At 41.2% G+C, this 20,209-nt stretch overlaps 1 protein-coding gene across 1 annotated transcript in view; it reads left to right on the forward strand.

The window, feature by feature from the left end:
- The window catches only part of COLGALT2 (collagen beta(1-O)galactosyltransferase 2), a 126,563-nt gene that overhangs the window by 75,092 nt on the left and 31,262 nt on the right, over window positions 1–20,209 (forward strand). The window contains exons 5-6 of the mRNA XM_060088509.1: window positions 1,557–1,761; window positions 7,727–7,846. Of these exons, the coding sequence (XP_059944492.1) occupies window positions 1,557–1,761; window positions 7,727–7,846 (325 nt within the window). The remainder of the gene's footprint in view (window positions 1–1,556; window positions 1,762–7,726; window positions 7,847–20,209) is intronic.

Genomic DNA, 20,209 nt, shown 5'->3' on the forward strand with positions numbered 1-20,209 from the left:
GAAATGCCTTTCCAAGCTTCACACGCTTTTAAGTATGTTTTGTCAAGACACATCTTCATCTTCTCTGGAATGGGTTTGAGCTTTGGCAATAGTCAAGTTATAATTGGTGCCACTGGAGTATAAAGCTCCAGTGGTTTCTGCACCCCATGAGGGCTAACACTGGGGTTGTCAATTTACTGCTAAGCCTCCAGTATCTAACACAGCCTGGATTACAGTAGGCACTCAGTAGATGTTTGTTGAAAGAACAGTTGAGTTTGGAGGGAAAACAAGCTGGGTTGCTCCAAACCAGTGTGTTCAAAAACCACAAAGTAAGGGCATTGGTTGTCCTGTGTGCTTGCCCAGAGAGAACTTTCAAAAGGGGAATTCCCCCAAAAGTGTGGCGCCGTGGCATCTCCACCAGAATAGTGAATAAGTAATTGCATTGAAAAAAGACCCCATTTATATGTTTAACTACTGCATGTTTGGGTAAAAATATCAGCCAGGGCTTCCCTGGTGGTGCAGTGGTTGAGAGTCTGCCTGCCGATGCAGGGGACACGGGTTCGTACCCCAGTCCGGGAAGATCCCACATGCCACGGAGTGGCTGGGCCCGTGAGCCATGGCCGCTGAGCCTGCGCGTCCGGAGCCTGTGCTCCGCAGCGGGAGAGGCCACAAGAGTGAGAGGCCCGCGTACCGCAAAAAAAAAAAAAAAAAAAAAAAAAATATATATATATATATATATATATATATATATATATCAGCCAATATATTGTAGTAATTTTAATAATAGCCAATATTTATTGATGCTTTCTTGGTGCTAGGTACTTCTCTAAGCACTTTTCAGGTTTACCTTCCTTAATTGTTACAGACAACCCCATGGAGTAGATAGCGCCATCATTCCTATTTTACAGATGAGGAAATAGGCACAGCAAGGTTGAGTAACCTGCCCAATACCTACAGACAGTAAGTAGCTGAGGTGTGATCTAACCCCAGACAGCCAGATCCCAGAACATGTGTTCTTAACTGCCCTGCTCTACCACCTCTGATAACTCATGTCATACTCAATCAGTAGTCAACACAACATATACTTTTATGAAACTATTAAATCAAGAGATATGCTGAAACCAAAATTATTTCTGGTAACAGGACACTTTTAGTATTGTTTTATTGAAGAGGTTTTTTTTTTTTTTTTTTTTTGCGGTACGCAGGCCTCTCACTGCTGTGGCCTCTCCCGTTGTGGAGCACAGGCTCCGGACGCACAGGCTCAGCGGCCATGGCTCACGGGCCCAGCCGCTCCGCGGCATGTGGGATCTTCCCGGACCAGGGCACGAACCCGTGTCCCCTGCATCGGCAGGCGGACTCTCAACCACTGCGCCACCAGGGAAGCCCTAGTATTGTTTTATAGGTAAATAGCATTTCCTGAGCTCAGCTGGAAATTCTTAGGCCACGATAAGGAGAAGGTGACTTTGCTTGGGGACTTGTACTTAACCGGTGATGACTTAGGAGTCAGCCTAACAGAAGATTGGGAAAGAGGAAGCCCTCAGATCAGTGAACATAACCCACCCATTTGTTCCTTACAGGGCTTCTATAAACGGACCCCAGACTATCTTCAGATTAGAGAATGGAAGAGGTTGGGCTGCTTTCCGGTCCCCATGGTCCACTCCACATTCCTAATTGACCTCAGGAAGGAAGCCTCTGACAAGCTGATGTTCTACCCACCGCACCAGGACTACACCTGGACCTTTGATGACATCATCGTCTTTGCCTTCTCCAGCAGGCAAGCAGGTACTGTTTGTATGCGGTTGTACTGCCACCATGGAAACACTGCAAATAACCAGCTCCTTTGTTTTGTGCATTTTATTTAAAAAAACACTCTTAATAAGGAAATAGCCTTCCTATTCAAGTAGTGTTAGAGGCAATTAATTGTCTGCAGTAACCATACCAGCACCCTCTGTGTTGCTGTCCCTGTGAGCACCAATGACCAAGAGCCAGGACTGGTCCCTACCCAAGAATCCACTCTCTTTAAAAAAAAAAAAAAAAAAAAAAAGGTGGTGGTTGCCATGGGCCTGTGATTCGTTCTTTATGGTGCTATTGCATTGCTTTGTTCAATATAGGAGTCCTTTACTTAATTAGAAAACTGTGACAGAGGGCCAAAAGTACACTGGGGAAGACCCTGGCTTAAAAAATGGAAGTTTATTTCTTCTCAAAAAAAAATCAGAGCTAGTACAGTGGCTCTGTTCCACAAAGTTTTCGGAGACCCAGGCTCCTTCTCTATTGCTTCTCCACCTTCCATGAGGTATTGTCCTTAATCATATGATCCAACATGTCTCATCAGTATAGATGCATTTCAGCTGTTGAGTGAAAACCATAGAGGGGAGGGCACTCTCCGACCCTTTAAGGGTACCATCCAGGAGTTGAACACATCACTGCCATGCATAGCCCATTAGCCAGACTTAGGACATAGGACAAGAACTAGCTCAGAATGTTGGGAGGCTCAAAATGTTGTCTTTATTCTATGCAGTCTGGAGCCCCAATTCTCTCTCTGGGAGGAGAAAACAAATTTTGGGAGGTAACCAGCAGTCTCTGCCACAGTCCCCCTGGAAGGAAAGGCAAAACCAGACTTAACTCTTTCATGAACCATTGTAGACTTTTAGAGGATGACAAGTCAGTAGGAAAGTAGGTTATTACTCTTGTGTCACTTGCACATGCAGTCAGGGAGGATATAATTCACTAAAGTGGTTCAACATGAAGATACACAACATTCCTAAAGCAAGGCTTTCTTCTCAGGGTCATTCAGACCTTTCTGACAGAGGCCAGGTCCCATTATCAATGAGCCAGAAATGTGCCACTTAACCACTAGCAAAAGTGAGTTTAGAAACCAGGCAGATGGTGTATAAATTCATGTGGCTGTATAGTCAGGGTGGATGAGATCATACACAGACCCCAGGCAGTTGAGGCAGGTTGCTGGCAGCTGTGAATATTAATAAAATTCAAGCTACAACTCACACATCAGGCCATCCTAGAAGCCTTAGGTATCCCACTTATCAGATTTGGTAGGAATGAGAATATTTGGTGGAAATATGGAAAGCTGATTATTTTTTCCCTTGGCAGCTAGAACCATTTAGACCCTTTGGCCAGGTGTAGACATGTTTTAGGTCTGTGTCAGGGCAAAAGCAAGGTTCTCATACTCATGTGGATTGGAAGTTTTCATGAAGGTCCTTGTGTCAGCGTTAATGGTAATTGCTTCTTTCCACTTGGTCTGTGATTGGCTCTGATTTCTCCAAGATGGGAAGCAGACTCAGGGCCTTCCCAGTCCTTCAATTATGCCAGTCCCTTTGCTTAAGAGCTTGAAGTAAAGATGCTCCAAGAAATTGAGCTGTTAACAATTACAGTAATGATCTTTGCCTAACAAAGCCCTCCTTGATGGACATTGCACAAGGCATTATTGTGACCCAGTCACTAAATTATTATGATATAGTTTTTTGTTTTTGTTTTTATTTTTTTGGCAGTATGCGGGCCTCTCACTGTTGTGGCCTCTCCCGTTGCAGAGCACAGGCTCCAGACATGCAGGCTCAGCAGCCATGGCTTACGGGCCCAGCCGTTCCACGTCATGTGGGATCTTCCCGGACCGGGGCACGAACCCATGTCCCTTGCATTGGCAGGCGGACTCTCAACCACTGCGCCACCAGGGAAGCCCTATGATATAGTTTTTAAAACCAAGAATTGGATTTGGGGCTGGAAGAATGACATGAGCTAGACAGGAATTTTTCAGCTATGCCCCTTGCTTGGCCTGTTCACTTGGACTTCATTCTTTATTAGTCAGATTCCCATAGGCCTACCCAGGACATTGAAAGCAGGTGCAGAGGCCCAGAGCTGTTTGGTGATTCCGCTGGGAGGAGAGAGGCAGAAAAGCAAGGAGAGAGGGTCAGTCCTGTAGGCTTTCCTGCTGTGCCTAGCATTGTGTTAGGCTCTGTGACAGTTGGGGAGATAAGATCTTTACATGTGGAAACATAAATAATAGTTATGAAGCAGTGAAAGCTGAGGGGTCAGATCAGTGGTACAAACTGTGAATAGGGCAGGAGTCAAGATAGGAAAGAATGACTGTCATTTGAGGGAATGAAAGAGCTTTCCTGACAGTCATGTGGCTCTAAGATAGCACTTTTACTCAGCTTGTAGTATTTTTAGAAGAGACTTGAATGAGCCTGGAGTCCTGTGTAGCCCATGGAGTGTTTCTAAGCTCTTTCCTTCTTAGGTTCAAAGCAAAGCACTTCCCTTCTCTCTTGAAAGAGTCTTGATGAAAGATGATTTATATTCTTTTGTTCTCACTCTTATGAAGCTCCCTAACTATGGATCATCCATTGGCGTATCTTTTTTTTTTTTTTTTTTGGTGCGTTGGGTCTTTGTTGCTGCACGCGGGCTTTCTCTAGTTGTGGTGGGCGGGGGCTACTCTTCATTGTGGTGCGCAGACTTCTCACTGCGGTGGCTTCTCTTGTTGTGGAGCATGGGCTCTAGGTGCGCGGGCTTCAGTAGTTGTGGTGCATGGGCTCAGTAGTTGTGGCTCGCAGGCTCTAAGCGCAGGCTCAGTAGTTGTGGTGCCTGGGCTTAGTTGATCTGCAGCACACGGGATCTTCCCAGACCAGGGCTCGAACCCATGTCCCCTGCATTGGCAGGTGGATTCTTAACCATGGCACCACCAGGGAAGTCCCATGGAGTATCCTTTTTTAAATGTCCAGAAGGAAATAGAGGGTCCACATGTCCCAGGCAGGACCATCTAACCACAAACCTCGACGCTTAATCTTTCACCTCCAACTCCAGGCATTGCCACATGTGGGTGAGGAGTGACAGGGGCAATCCAAGGGTGCTGGAGTGCTGGGGCGTGGTTGCCCATCCAGCCCAAGAAGAGAACACAGGGGTCACGGGCAAGTCTCCGTGGCTCTAATGAAGCCAGGGTTGGGAGTTCACCTCCCGCTGTGGCCAGTGATCTGGGCTGTGTGTCACGGCCACAGTAACCATCTCTGGCACCAGCCAGTCATCCTCCACATGTCTGCCGTGAGTCAAAAGAGGCAAGAGATGTGGGTGACGGGCAGGCAGAGCTTCCTCCTGCACGTCACAGGGAGTGCTCGAAAGTGCCTCCCATGTGCGGGGATGGCAATCCAGAGTGTTTACTGGTTTTGAGACTCAGTTTCCAAATCCTGGGTGGGTAGAGAGATACTTGGCGTTGGCTCTTTAGGGGCAGAGGTTTGGCACTGATGGGTCTTTAGCGACAGAGGTGTGACCTTGCGCAAATCACAGCTTTTCAAACTCTGAGCTTCCATCACCAAGGATAAAGGTAGGTAGATCAATCTTGCAATGTTAAGGTACTAGGTGAGTGCAAGAAAATGTTTGCTATCTTCATAAAAGAAGTACAGTCCTTCAAGGTATAGTATCCTTCACCATTCTTTTTCAAAGAGAAAATTGTTTGCCCCAGAAGTAGCTTTCACTGAGTGCCAAGTTCCTTCATAGATTTTATCTAATTACCAACACATTTTCTTTTAAATTTTTTATATTTTTATCCAATTATCCAGGCAGATAGTTGAATCAATTCGAATAGTCCCCCACAGTTTATTATAAAACCAGAAGTCCCCTGGGTGTCACCTCCCTGTACCATTTCCTTCTTTTAGAAGACAAGCACTTTTAACTCTTCCAGATGATGGTACAAGTGTAGTGGTCACATCCGTGTTTCTAAGTAGCATGCTTATAATGCTGCTTCTTGATTTTCTGGTTTTGCTTTAGGCAAATACCTATTGACTCACTAGTGAAGAGGAGGAGTTAGTTCTCTCCCCTCCCTCTGCCACGTTCACGCAAACACATTCTTCCCATCACCCTGTCCTCTTGATGTAGTTACGTGGTACTTTAAGAAAGAGCCACGGTCAGTGTTTTTGCTCTTAAAATCATGTGAACCTAATTCCATTTATAGACTATGGCTAGTTTTCCTTTCATATCTGACTTAACAATTGCCTTTTATATTTGCTTAGTTTTATTATTACTAACGCCATCCAAAACGAATCCCTGACTGTCTAAAACTCCTCTTAGAATGGTCAGCTTTAGCAGATGTTCTCTGTGTGTGTGTAAAGATGTCTGTCCTGGAGCCTCCTGTTCTCTAACGTGAGAGGTGCCCCAGCTTCGGAGCTGCAACTCCCTCCTCTTCTCTTCTGTATTGGCTCTCCTGTTCACTATGCCCTGTGTATTCCTTGTTATTTGTTTTTTGGGTTTTTTTTGTAATCCTCCCCCTCCTCCTTTCCTCCCCCTGCCCCTCTTTCTTCTCCTTCTTCTTCCACATCATCCAGTCACTGTCTGAGGAAGTGTGATGGCACGTAAATAGGACCTTGCACGTCTGAAAATGCCTTTCTTCTCCCCTCACACTTGATGGATAGCTTGGCTAGGTCTCATCTCCCCTTCTTACTGAAGCTTTGCAAAGTCGAATGGTAAAGTTGTTTACCTAATTAGGGTAGAGAGGCAACCTAAACATTAAATCATTTCCCTTCTGTTTCCTGAATTCATCACGACTTTGCAAGAGGGTCTGTTTGGATTTGAAGTTTCTCAGAAGCATTCATGTCGGCAAACAGTAGAGCTAGTGAGTCCTGTTGGTGAAGGCAGGAGAAGTGACAGTGTTGCTGGACCAGCCCTGATGGGAGCCGGGTTCAGTAAAGGGGAGGATAAGAGCTCTTTTCTTTGTTTGCTCTTCTCTGTTAATGCCACAAGACAGCTCCACCTGATTTGGCAGGTGATGCAGCTGACTGGAGGAAATTTCATCTGCACAAAATAGAGAAGTCACTATGCAGGTAATTGTCTGTCTGGAAAGCATAGGTGATTATAGAAATTAACAGACCAGAAGCTTGCACACATGGATCAGAGCTTGGCAGACTCATCCTTTTACCTAAGCAGTCTTTTCATTAGTCAGGACTGTCAGTTGCTGGATCTCTCTGAGACCCTCTTGATTCCAATATTCATAGCTACCTGGTTGAACACAGGTGCTATACATAACTCTTGGAGTTATCCAGCTGGGGCTGTGAAGGCGGGTTTTGAAAACAAGGGGGCTGTGCTATGTCTCTGGTATTGTCATACTGAAGGTTCTTAACAGGACTTGAAATGCAGACTTTCTTTTGTCCCTTTCTGACTCTTTTATAGAAGTTTCATGTCTGTTGGTTGACTGCAAATCCATGCGTTCTAAGAGAAGAAATCAAACCATGGAGCATCATGGAAAATTTTAAGTTTCCTTTGTTTTTTATTTTTTGTTCTACATATGCTTAGAGTTAGCTTTAATAATCTGTCAGCCTTACAGGATTTTCCTGTTTGCTTTCATATAAAATGTGGCTTTTATTCCTCATTTTCTCTTTATTTCCTGTAGGTGGATTACAGTGTTCCATTCTGTTCTCTGGAGCGGGAATTCCTTGCCTCCTTTTTGATCCCGTCATGCCTTTAGTGTTCATTTCAGGCCACAAGGATGCTTTCTCTTCAGAGAGAAAAAAATCAATTTCCTCTGAGCCGAAGAATGGCCCAGGGTTTTTATTTGCCCCAAATTCTGGTTACACTTTCTTAATAAAGGAGCATTTTTGAGGTCTACACACCCTGCCCAGAACAACTACTTGTTCAATTTCAGTGCCAAACTCAGCTTTGGTCACAGCCTAGTCTCTTTTTTCTTAGTTGTCATTGTAAAACTAAGAAGTGTATTTTCTGATTGGCCAGTTTTGTCCCTCTCTTGTGTCCTCAGGCATCCAGATGCACCTCTGCAACAGAGAGCACTACGGCTACCTGCCCATCCCCCTGAAGCCCCATCAGACCCTACAGGAGGACATTGAGAACCTCATCCATGTGCAGATAGAAGCAATGAGTGAGTGACCCAGGGGCCTGGTGGTGGTTCATGTTCCGTTGCCACTGTGAGCATACCAGCCACTTTTTCCCTCTCCCAGGACTAGAATCTCAGAGCCATCAGTCAGCCTTGGCTGAAACATAGTTGTTCATTTGTTCATTCATTCTCAAAATTTTCCTATGTGAAATATGAATATGACAAAGTCTTTACCTTCAGGGAGCTTCCCTTCCACGTGGAGAGCTGGGTACACAGTAAATACATTTCACACAGTGTCCTAAGGGCTATAATGGTGTTTTGTCTATGGATTTAAAATCTAACTTTGTTGCTTTCTAATTATATGACTTTGGGCAAGTAATCTAACCTCCTTAGTTGTGAAATGAAGATAAAACATCTAGGGTTTGGGGGCAAATTCCCCATGATATATGTAAAAAGTATACTAGCAAAAACAATAATTATGACTTCAACTTAATAATAGCTTATGGTGTAACAGATACCATACTAAACATTTTTTGTACTTTGTCTCATTAATCCTTACAACAACACAATGAAAGGGGTTTTATTATTGCTCATATTAAATATGAAGAAATTGGGATGTAGAGAGTTTAAGTATCTTGCTATAGATCATTCTGCTAAATAAATGATAGATTGGGATTTGAACCAACCTTGGTATCTCCAAAGCTCAGATTCTTAAACACTATCATATTGCCTCTGGGTCTGGCATGATGTCAGAACTGGTAAATGCTCAATGATCAGGGACTACACTAATTATTATGTGTAATGAGCAGTGGTGTCCAAAGGAGAAAGTAACAAAAGCACTCTGCCTAAGGGAGGATGCTGGGAATGGCTACCCAAAGGAGGGAATATTTGCACTGAATTTTCATGCAGTATCTGAGAAACTCTGTTATTCATCACTAGAGCATAGGATGTGTGTATGTTGGCAGTCGGGGTGATTGGGGAGGCACAATGGGAAGCAGGGCTGGAAGGTAGGCAGGAGCCCAGTTAGAAGGACCTCTAATGTATAAGAAGGTGTTTGGACTTTTCCTGAAGGGAAGGGAGATTTTAAAGAGATTTTCTCAGCGAAATGTCAGGTTGAAAGGTTGAAAGGTTGAAATGTCGGGATTTAGAAAGGTCACTCTCCTGGTAAGAGAAACATGGCTGGAGCAGCATGGGGCGGTGGGTGCTGGTCTTAGGTCAGAGGTGAAGAGACCGTTTTGGACATTACATGGTAAACTAGGCAAAAGATGGTGAGGATCTGAGCTAGGGCAGGAGCAGTGGGAATGGAGATAAACTTATGACATAGACTTGAAAGGACTTAGCCAAGAATATGTGGATGAATAAAAGGGAGGCAGAGGAAACCTTGTAAGTTCTGACTTGAATGTCTGGAATGACTGCAGGAATTTTAAATGCATGTAGATTAAAGGAGACATTTGCAAAGAAAAATCATGAGTTCATTTTTAGACCCATTGAGTTGCTTGTGAATATCTATTTCCTGCTTCTCACCCTGAGACAATAAATTCCTTGTTCATGTTAGTCTCAAGACATAGCCCATTCCCTGCCACCTAGTAGGCACCCAGTAAATATTTGTTGAATGAATGAATGAGTTGCCCAGTGGATAGATGGAGAGCTGAATCTGAAACTTAAGTTCGATCAAGTCTAAAGATGTTGAGTTGGGATTCATCAACAAGATAATGTGATATCACAGAATTTTAAGAAAACAGGAACATGAGATATGGAAGGAAGTTCAAGTAAGATAAGGACTGAAAAAGAGTCCAGTGGGTTTTTTTCAGCTAATTTCCATAACAAGAATGGTTTCAGAAAAGGCTGACTCAGAATTTAAAGTGTTTGAGAAGTAATTAAAAAGCAAGGACATAGAGAGAAAGCAGAATTTTTTTTTTAAGAAACATGGTAAGGACCAGAAGGTAAGACAAAAATAATTATAAAGATTCATCAGAAGATTCCTTTAAATAGCAAGCTCTCCTACTGTTTTTACACAGGATTGTGTTTGCAAAACATCAGTCAGCCCAGTATACCAGGGACATATTGGTGGTGATGAGCAAAGCATATCTGTAGATTATACCTGGGATGGAGAGCAAAGCACCCCTGACATTACAGCCTTTGTTGCTGGTGCACATGATAGTTTGCAAGCCATTTGGTCTTTCCCGGTCTCAATGTCCCTGAGTTTGAAAACAGAAACAAGAGATCACTACTATTCTCTATGAGTACAGAGAATAATAGAGATAATGGAGAAATAATAGAGTATTAATGATAGTATTAATACTCTATTAATAATAGAGTAGAATAATAGAATAATAGAGTATTCTTGGGGGAATGAGGATTGAATAATCAGCTGGTTCACTGGGATAGTATTTCTAGGACCAGCCCTTAGGAATTTCTTCTGTGAATTTCTTTAATACATAGTGTCTCTGCCTCTTCTCTATGTTCTAGACCCAGAGGCCAAGGGCAGTATCTTATTGCCTTCTATCCCAATCACCTAGCACAGTACCTGACATATAATCGGTAACAAACAAATATTTGCTGAATGCATGACCAGACAAGTGAATGAAAGAATGAGCAAATGAATAAAAACTGTGTTGCAAAGAACATGCAACATGAAGCCAGAATAATGGACTTGAACCTAGGCTCTATCATGTAAGAAGGGAGAATCAACCTCTCAGAGCTTTAGTTCCTTTATCTGTGGAGTGAGGATAATAACACTGACTTTGCAGGGTTGAGAGGAGCAAATAAAAGAATATACATCAACTCCATAAAACAAAGAGGTGTTGCTATTATTAGGACTCTGTTTAATGCTTGGTAATGTGTGTCTCCTTATCATCCCCATTCCATGGCTTTCAATCTTGACTCCAAGTAGATGTCAGCCCAGAGAGGCTGACCAGAGCCTTGCCTTCTCTTCTTTTCCCCCACAGAACTGAGAGCATAGAAAGTTCCCTGTACACAGAAACACACACACTGTCAAAATCAATTTTAATGATTACAACTATGTACAACAATATGCTAGGCAGGTAGATTTCATTTGGGAAGAACCTGTAATTTATAGCTGTCGTTAATGCTCCCCCGTACACTCCAACTCTAGTGCGAGGCACTTTATATATGGCGTTTTATTTAATTATTGTATTTACCTTCTCTAGTTGTAATTTTGTTAAAATTTTAGATCCTGAATTTTAAAAGACAGAGCATAATTGGGATAATAAAATAATTGGAAAATAAACCTTTGAGGGTAATAATGCAGAAACACACACTGAAGGCCTATGTAGGATTAAGAAAAGGCTGGTGATGATGAACTCATAGCTGTCAAGTGTCCTCAGGAAAGATGAACTAGATGCTAAAAGCACTAGTTCATCTGGAACCCAATGGGCAGTTAATAACTGGCTGCTAATAGACTGTACAACTGAAGCATTAGAAGAGGCATAAAATTTATGTACAAACACCGAACGCCTATCTACAATGTATGAGTCACTCTATGAGGGTACTAGGGAGTCACAACATTTTACAACCAATTCTGTTTTGGGTGTTTATATTTAACTAGGGAGACAGGACAGACATTTAAAAAAGACCCCAATGATGCAGTATATTGCTTTGTGAAAGGAGCAGTTATAAGGGCAGTAGGAATTTGGAGTAAGGAGAGATTGCTGTGGGCTGGTGTGATCTAGGAGAGCCTGACAGTTCTTAAGCTGGGCTTTGATAGAAGTGTGGAACTTAAACAAAGGGAGTGTTATAGTGAGGGCACTATACGTAGAGGAAACAGACTGAACAAAGGGATTGTTCAAAAAGCATTCACACCCTGGAAGAGAGTAGGCTTTAAACAGTAGAAGGCAATAAAGTTTGAGTGTTGGAGTGGTTTAATCGTTATGATTCTTGAATGCTCAGCTAAAGTACAATGCCGATTCTAAAAGCAGTAAGGATGCAAGGAAGGCTTTAGAAGAGAGCATCAGGCTATAAGTATTTATTAAACACATACTAGGTTCCATGGATTGTTCATATGCTGGGGATGCAGCAGTCAACAAAACCAGGAGAAGCTCTGACATCAAGGAATTTATATTCCAACGCAGAGAAATATACAATATATCAAGGAAGTAGCCACATGAATATTTGGGGGAAGAGTGTTTCAAGCAGAAAGAACAGCACATTCAAAGGCTGTTAGGAAACAGCCTGGGGTACTCCAAGAACAACAGGCCAGTGTGTTTGTCATGGACAGAATGAGAAGGTGAGTAGGAGATGGGGTTATGGTGGAAGAACTGTCCAGAGCATGCAGAGCCGTGTGGCCACAATAAGGAATTTGGACTTTATTCTTTGGGTAACAGGATTCCATGTGGGTGGGGCAGGGAGAGTGGCATGATGTGATTTATGTATTTAGGTAAATCACTCAGGCTGGGGTGTGGATACTAGAGTGTAAAGGGACCAGTACATCTCTCCTGGTGAGAGATGATGGTGGTTGGAATGCAAACTGTAGTAGGAAGGTGATGAGAAGCAGGTGGATTTGGGCTATATTTTTGGGGGTAGAGCCAACAGGACATACAGAAACCTGGATGAAGCCCATGAAGGAAAGAAAGGAATCAGTAATGACTCCAGTATTTTGGCCTAGTATACCATTTAATGAAATGGGAATGGCTTTACAGGAAAAGACTTAGGGAGGGAAGTTGTGGTCATATAAGCTTAAGATAATGATTAGACATCTAAATGGAAAGGTTAGGAGATATTTGGATATATGAATCTGGAGTTCAGGGAAGAGACTCCAGTTGGAAACAGACATTTGAGAGTCATCAGCATTAAAAGGATATTTGAAGCCATGGAACAGTGTGAACTTGTTTTGTAGGAGAACGTAGAAAAGAAGAGGAGAGAGTGGAGGACAGATCCCTGGAGGACACAAACAGCCAGAAAGCTGGAAGGAAAAATTAAGAAGTGTTTCAAAAAGGAACCAGATGCTGTTGAGAAGTGAAGTCAAACGAGGATACAGAACTGATCACTGGTTCTCTCAAGGTAGAGATCGGTGATGACCTGGATAAGAACCACGTCAGTGCAAATGATTGGACTAAAGCCCACTGGAGTGGGCTGAAGAGAGGGCCATGGGGAGTTGAGAAAGTGGACTCTTGTTGGCATGGGAATAGAGAAGTAGGGTAGTGGCTGTAAGAGAGTGACAAATCAAGGGAGAGGTGGTTTTGTTTTATTTTGTTTTGTCTTTTATGCTGTTTGTGTTTTTTTTTTTTAGGTAGGATTTTAGCATGTTTGTATGTTGATGAGAAAAATCCAAAATATGGGGAGAATTTAATGATGTAGAAAAAAGATAATTTAAGATCCTTGAGAAAACAAGTTCTAGATAGAACAGGGATGCTGTCACAGATGGGAAGGCAGAATGTGTAGGCAGAGATGCAGCGGGGTTTGTAGACTTGAGGTGGAAGGAAAAGGTAGGTCTAGTTTGGCTTTAAACATTTTCTCTATGACATATATAGTCCAGTCAACAGCTCAAGAGAGACATTGAAGATTCCAGGAGAGAGAACAAGACATAAAATAGACCTCTCAGGAAATGGGAAAATAAATTTACTAGGGAAGTATAGTTGCATCATTTGGCAGTATCGAGTGCCAATTTGACATCTGTGACTACAATTTTGAAGTGACTCAGTCTACGCAGTTGTGTGAATTTCTTTCATAGTGTTCTTGGTGCTAAGAGAACAGTCAGGTTTAACTAGGATTGGGAGTTTACCAAGCAAGATGAATAAAGGGAATCAAGGGTCATACAAGGGATGAACCATGAAATCTAGGTTGGGTACTGATGAGAGTGAGAACAAGAAGGGTGTGATGGATGCAGACATGATAATGGGTCACTGAAAGAATGATTGTTGGTTCTAGATTGTTGGTTGTTGGATGGATCACCATGTGGATGCTGAGGTTTCTAAGAATGACGGCAGGGACACTGAAACTGTGAGCCAGAGGATGGAGGCATCAGTGGCTGAGGGAACAAGATTAGGAGGTACAGAGGGCTAAAATATGCTTCAAAGAAGCCACTTTTTGAAGGATGGAAGAGCAACAGTTTGGAGTGAGTTGGAGGACATGAGAAAAATCAGCATTCACTCTGACAGCTGAAAGGGAGGCAGTGTCCTCAAAGGAAAGCCAAGTTTTAGTCAAAACAAAAAGGCAAAGAGACATTAAGAGAAAGTGAAGGGACTGAAAATATCAGGCAGTTTATGAATTTCAGACTGGAGTTTCTGAGATCAGAGAAGAGTTTGGGCTGGGTGGAGATGGCATGTAACAACAATGGCTAACACTTTTTTTTTTTTAACATCTTTATTGGAGTATAATTGCTTTACAATGGTGTGTTAGTTTCTGCTATATAACAAAGTGAATCAGCTATACATATACATATATCCCCATATCTCCTCCCTCTTGCATCTCCCTCCCACCCTCCCTATCCCACCCGCCCCTCAAGGTGGTCACAAAGCACCGAGCTGATCTCCCTGTGCTATGCAGCTGCTTCCCAGTAACTATCTATTTTACATTTGGTAGTGTAAATATGCCCATGCCATTCTCTCACTTCGTCCCAGCTTACCCTTCCCCCTCCCCGTGTCCTCAAGTCCATTCTGTACGTCTGCATTTTTATTCCTGTCTGGCCCCTAGGTTCTTCAAAACCATATTTTTTTTTTTAGATTCCATATATATGTGTTAGCATACAGTATTTGTTTTTCTCTTTCTGACTTACTTCACTCGGTATGACAGTTTCTAGGTCCATCCACCTCACTACAAATAACTCAATTTTGTTTCTTTTTATGGCTGAGTAGTACTCCATTGTATATATGTGCCACATCTTCTTTATCCATTCATCTGTTGATGGACACTTAGGTTGCTTCCATGTCCTGGCTATTGTAAATAGAACTGCAATGAACATTGTGGTACATGACTTTTTGAATTAATGTTTTATCAGGGTATATTCTCAGTAGTGGGATTGCTGGGTCGTGTGGTAGTTCTATTTTTAGTTTTTTTAAGGAACCTCCATAATGTTCTCCTTAGTGGCTGTATCAATTTAAATTCCGACCAACAGTGCAAGAGGGTTCCCTTTTCTCCACACCCTCTCCAGCATTTATTATCTGTAGATTTTTTGATGATGGCCATTCTGACGGGTGTGAGGTGATACCTCATTGGAGTTTTGAGTTGCATTTCTCTAATGATAGTTATGTTGAGCATCCTTTCATGTGTTTGTTGGCAATCTGTATATCTTCTTTGGAGAAATGTCTGTTTAGGTCTTCTGCCCATTTTTGGATTGGGTTGTTTGTTTTTTTGATATTGAGCTGCATGAGCTGCTTGTAAATTTTGGAGATTAATCCTTTGTCAGTTGCTTCATTTGCAAATGTATTCTCCCATTCTGAGGGTTGTGTTTTCATCTTGTTTATGGTTTCCTTTGCTGTGCAAAAGCTTTTAAGTTTCATTTAGTCCCACTTGTTTATTTTTGTTTTTATTTCCATTTGTCTAAGAGGTGGGTCAAAAAGGATGTTGCTGTGATTTATGTCATAGAGTGTTTTCCCTATGTTTTCCTCTAAGAGTTTGATAGTGTCTGGCCTTACATTTAAGTCTTTAATCCATTTTGAGTTTATTTTTGTGTATGGTGTTAGGGAATGTTCTAATTTCATTCTTTTACATGTAGCTGTCCAGTTTTCCCAGCACCACTTATTGAAGAGGCTGTCTTTTCTTCATTATATATTCTTGCCTCCTTTATCAAAGTTAAGGTGACCATATGTGCGTGGGTTTATCTCCGGGTTTTCTATCCTGTTCCATTGATCTATATTTCTGTTTTTGTGCAGGTACCATACTGTCTTGATTACTGTAGCTTTGTAGTATAGTCTGAAATCAGGAAACCTGATTCCTCCAGCTCTGTTTTTCTTTCTCAAGATTGCTTTGGCTATTTGGGGTCTTTTGTGTTTCCATACAAAGTGAAATTTTTTGTTCTAGTTCTGTGAAAAATGCCATTGGTAGTTTGATAGGGATTGCATTGAATCTGTGGATTGCTAGGGTAGTATGGTCACTTTCACAATGTTGATTCTTCCAATCCAAGAACATAGTATATCTCTCCATCTGTTTCTATCATCTTTAATTTCTTTCATCAGTGAATTATAGTTTTGTGAATACAGGTATTTTGTCTCCTTAGGTAGGTTTATACCTAGATATTTTATTCTTTTTGTTGCAGTGGTAAATGGGAGTGTTTCCTTAATTTCTCTTTCAGAATTTTCATCATTAGTATATAGGAATGTAGGAGATTTCTGTGCAATAATTTTGTATCCTGCTACTTTACCAAATTCATTGATTAGCTCTAGTAGTTTTCTGGTAGCATCTTTAGGATTCTGTATATATAGCATCATGTCATCTGCAAACAGTGACAGTTTTACTTCTTCTTTTCCAATTTGGATTCCTTTTATTTCTTTTTGCTGTGGCTGGAACTTCCAAAACTATGTTGAATAATAGTGGTGTGAGTGGGCAACCTTGTCTTGTTCCTGATCTTAGTGGAAATGGTTTCTGTTTTTCACAATTGAGAACGATGTTGGCTGTGGGTTTGTCATATATGGCTTTATTATGTTGAGGTAAGTTCCCTCTATGCCTACTTTCTGGAGGGTTTTTTATCATAAATGGGTGTTGAATTTTGTCGAAAGCTTTTTCTGCATCTATTGAGATGATCATATGGTTTTTATTCTTCAATTTGTTAATATGGTTTATCACACTGAGTGATTTGCATATATTGAAGAATCCTTGCATTCCTCAGATAAATCCCACTTGATCATGGTGTATGATCCTTTTAATGTGCTGTTGGATTCTGTTTGCTAGTATTTTGTTGAGGATTTTTGCATCTATGTTCATCAGTGATATTGGCCTGTAGTTGTCTTTCTTTGTCTGGTTTTGGTATCAGGGTGATGGTGGCTTCATACAATGAGTTTGGGATTATTCCTCCCTCAGCTATATTTTGGAAGAGTTTGAGAAGGATAGGTGTCAGCTCTTTTCTAAATGTGTGATAGAATTCGCCTATGAAGCCATCTGGTCCTGGGCTTTTGTTTGTTGGAAGATTTTTAATCACAGTCTGAATTTCAGTGCTTGTGATTGGTCTGTTTATATTTTCTGTTTCTTCTTGGTTCAGTCTTGGAACGTTGTGCTTTTCTAAGAATTTGTCCATTTCTTCCAGGTTGTCCATTTTATTGGCATAGAATTGCCTATAGTAATCTCTTATGATCCTTTGTATTTCTGCAGTGTCAGTTGTTACTTCTCCTTTTTCATTTCTAATTCTATTGATTTGTTGAATCAAAGCCTTCTCCCCTGTTTTCTTGATGAGTCCTGCTGATGGTTTATCAATTTTGTTTATCTTCTCAAAGAACCAGCTTTTAGTTTTATTGATCTTTGCTATTGTTTCCTTCATTTCTTTTTCATTCATTTCTAATCTTTATGATTTCTTTCCTTCTGCTAACTTCGGGGATTTTTGTTCTTCTTTCTCTAATTGCTTTAGGTGTAAGGTTAGGTTGTTTATTTGAGACGTTTCTTGTTCTTGAGGTAGGATTGTATTGCTATAAAGTTCCCTCTTAGAACTGCTTTAGATGCATCCCATTGGTTTTGGGTCATCGTGTTTTCATTGTCATTTGTTTCGAGGTATTTTTTGATTTCCTCTTTGATTTCTTCAGTGATCTCTTGGTTATTTAGTAATGTATTGTTTAGCCTCCCTGTGTTTGTATTTTTAACAGATTTTTTCCTGTAATTGATATCTAGTCTCATAGCGTTTTCGGACAAGATACTTGATACGATTTCAATTTTCTTAAATTTACCACGGCTTGATTTGTGACCCAGGTTGTGATCTATCCTGGAGAAGGTTCCATGAGTACTTGAGAAGAAAGTGTATTTTGTTGTTTTTTGATGGAATGTCCTATAAATATCAATTAAGTTCATCTTGTTTAATGTATCATTTAAAGCTTGTGTTTCCTTATTTATTTTCATTTTGGATGATCTGTCCATTGGTGAAAGTGGGGTTAAAGTCTCCTACTATTATTGTGTTACTGTCAATTTCCCCTTTTATGGTTGTTACCATTTGCGTTATGTATTGAGGTGCTCCTATGTTGGGTGCATAAATATTTACAATTGTTACATCTTCTTGGATTGATCCCTTGATCATTATGTAGTGTCCCTCTTTGTCTCTTGTAACAGTCTTTATTTTAAAGCCTATTTTGTCTGATATGAGAATTGCTACTCCAGCTTTCTTTTGATTTCCACTTGCATGGAATATCTTTTTCCATCCCCTCACTTTCAGTCTGTATGTGTCTATAGGTCTGAAGTGGGTCTCTTGTAGACAGCATATATACAGGTCTTGTTTTTGTATCCATTCAGCAAGTCTGTGTCTTTTGGATGGAGCATTTAATCCATTTACAGTTAAGGTAGTTATGGATATATATGTTTCTATTACCATTTTCTTAATTGTTTTAGGTTTCTTATTGTAGGTCTTTTCCTTCTCTTGTGTTTCCTGCCTAGAGAAGTTCCTTTAGCTTTTGTTGTAAAGCTGGTTTGATGGTGCTGAATTCTCTTAGCTTTTGCTTGTCTGTAAAAATTTTAATTTCTCTGTCGAATCTGAATGCGACCCTTGCCGGTAGAGTAATCTTGGTTTTTCCCTTTCATCACTTTAAATATGTCCTGCCACTCCCTTCTGGCTTGCACAGTTTCTGCGGAAAGATCAGCTGTTAACCTTATGGGGATTCCCTTGTATGTTATTTGTTGTTTTTCCCTTCCTGCTTTTAATATTTTGTTTTAGTATTTAATTTTTGATAGTTTGATTAATATGTTTCTTGGCATGTTTCTCCTTGGATTTATCCTCTATGGGACTCTCTGTGCTTCCTGGACTTGACTATTTACTTTCCCATATTAAGGAAGTTTTCAACTATAATCTGTTCAAATATCTTCTCAGCCCCTTTCTTTTTCTCTCCTTCTTCTGGGACCCCTGTAAATCGAATATTGGTGCATTTAATGTTGTCCCAGAGGTCTCTGAGACTGTCCTCAATTCTTTTCATTCTTTCTTCTTTATTCCGCTCTGCAGTAGTTATTTCCACTATTTTATCTTCCAGGTCACTTATCCGTTCTTCTGCCTCAGTTATTCTGCTATTGATTCCTTCTAGAAAATTTTTAATTTCATTTATTGTGTTGTTCATCATTGTTTGTTTGCTCTTTAGTTCCTCTAGGTCCTTATTAAACCTTTTTTGTATTTTCTCCATTCTATTTCCACGATTTTGGATCATCTTTACTATCATTACTCTGAATTGTATTTTTTTTTTTTTTTTTTTTTTTTTTTTTGCAGTACACGGGCCTCTCACTGTTGTGGCCTCTCCCTTTGTGGAGCACAGGCTCCAGACGTGCAGGCTCAGTGGCCATGGCTCACGGGTCTAGCCTCTCCACGGCATGTGGGATCTTCCCGGACTGGGGCACAAACCCACGTCCCCTGCATCGGCAGGCAGACTCTCAACCACTGCACCACCAGGGAAGCCCTACTCTGAATACTTTTTCATGTAGACTGCCTATATCCTCTTCATTTGTTTGGTCTGATGGGGTTTTACCTTGCTCCTTCATCTGCTGTGTATTTCTCTGTCTTCTCATTTTGCTTAACTTACTGTGTTTGGGGTCTCCTTTTTGCAGGCTGCAGGTTCATAGTTCCCATTATTTTTGGTGGCTGTCCCCAGGGGTAAGGTTTGTTCAGTGGGTTTTGTTGGCTTCCTGATGGAGTGGACTGGTGTCTGTGTTCTGGTTGATGAGGCTGGATCTTGTCTTTGTGGTGGGCAGTACCACGTCAAGTGGTGTGTTTTGGGGTGGCTGTGAACTTATTATGATTTTAGGCAGCCTGTCTGCTAATGGGTGGGGCTGTGTTCCTGTCTTGCTTGTTGTTTGGCATAGGGTTTCCAGCACTGTAGCTTGCTGGTCATTCAGTGGAGCTGGGTCTTAGAGTTGAGATGGAGATCTCTGGGAGAGCTCTCTCTGATTGATATTATGTGGGGCTGGTAGGTCTCTGGTGGACCAATGTTCTGAACTCGGCTCTCCTACCTAAGAGACTCAGGCCTGACACCCAGCCAGAGCACCAAGAGTCTGTCAGCCACTTGGCTCAGGAGAAAAGGGAGAGAGAGAGAGAGAGAGAGAGAGAGAAAGAAAGAAAGAGAGAAAGAAAGAAAGGAAGGAAGGAAGGAAGGGAGGAAGGAAGAAAGAAAGAAAGAAAAAATAAAGTTATTACAATAAAAATAAAAATAAATATTATTAAAAAGTAAAAAGTAATAACAAAAAAAAGAAAGATGGAAAGAAGAGAGCAACCAAACCAAAAAACAAATCTACCAATGATAACAAGCACTAAAAATTATACTAAAAAAAAAATAAATGGAC

The sequence above is a fragment of the Mesoplodon densirostris genome, chromosome 2, assembly GCF_025265405.1.
Source record: "Mesoplodon densirostris isolate mMesDen1 chromosome 2, mMesDen1 primary haplotype, whole genome shotgun sequence".
In the NCBI taxonomy this organism is placed as follows: Eukaryota; Metazoa; Chordata; class Mammalia; order Artiodactyla; family Ziphiidae; genus Mesoplodon; species Mesoplodon densirostris.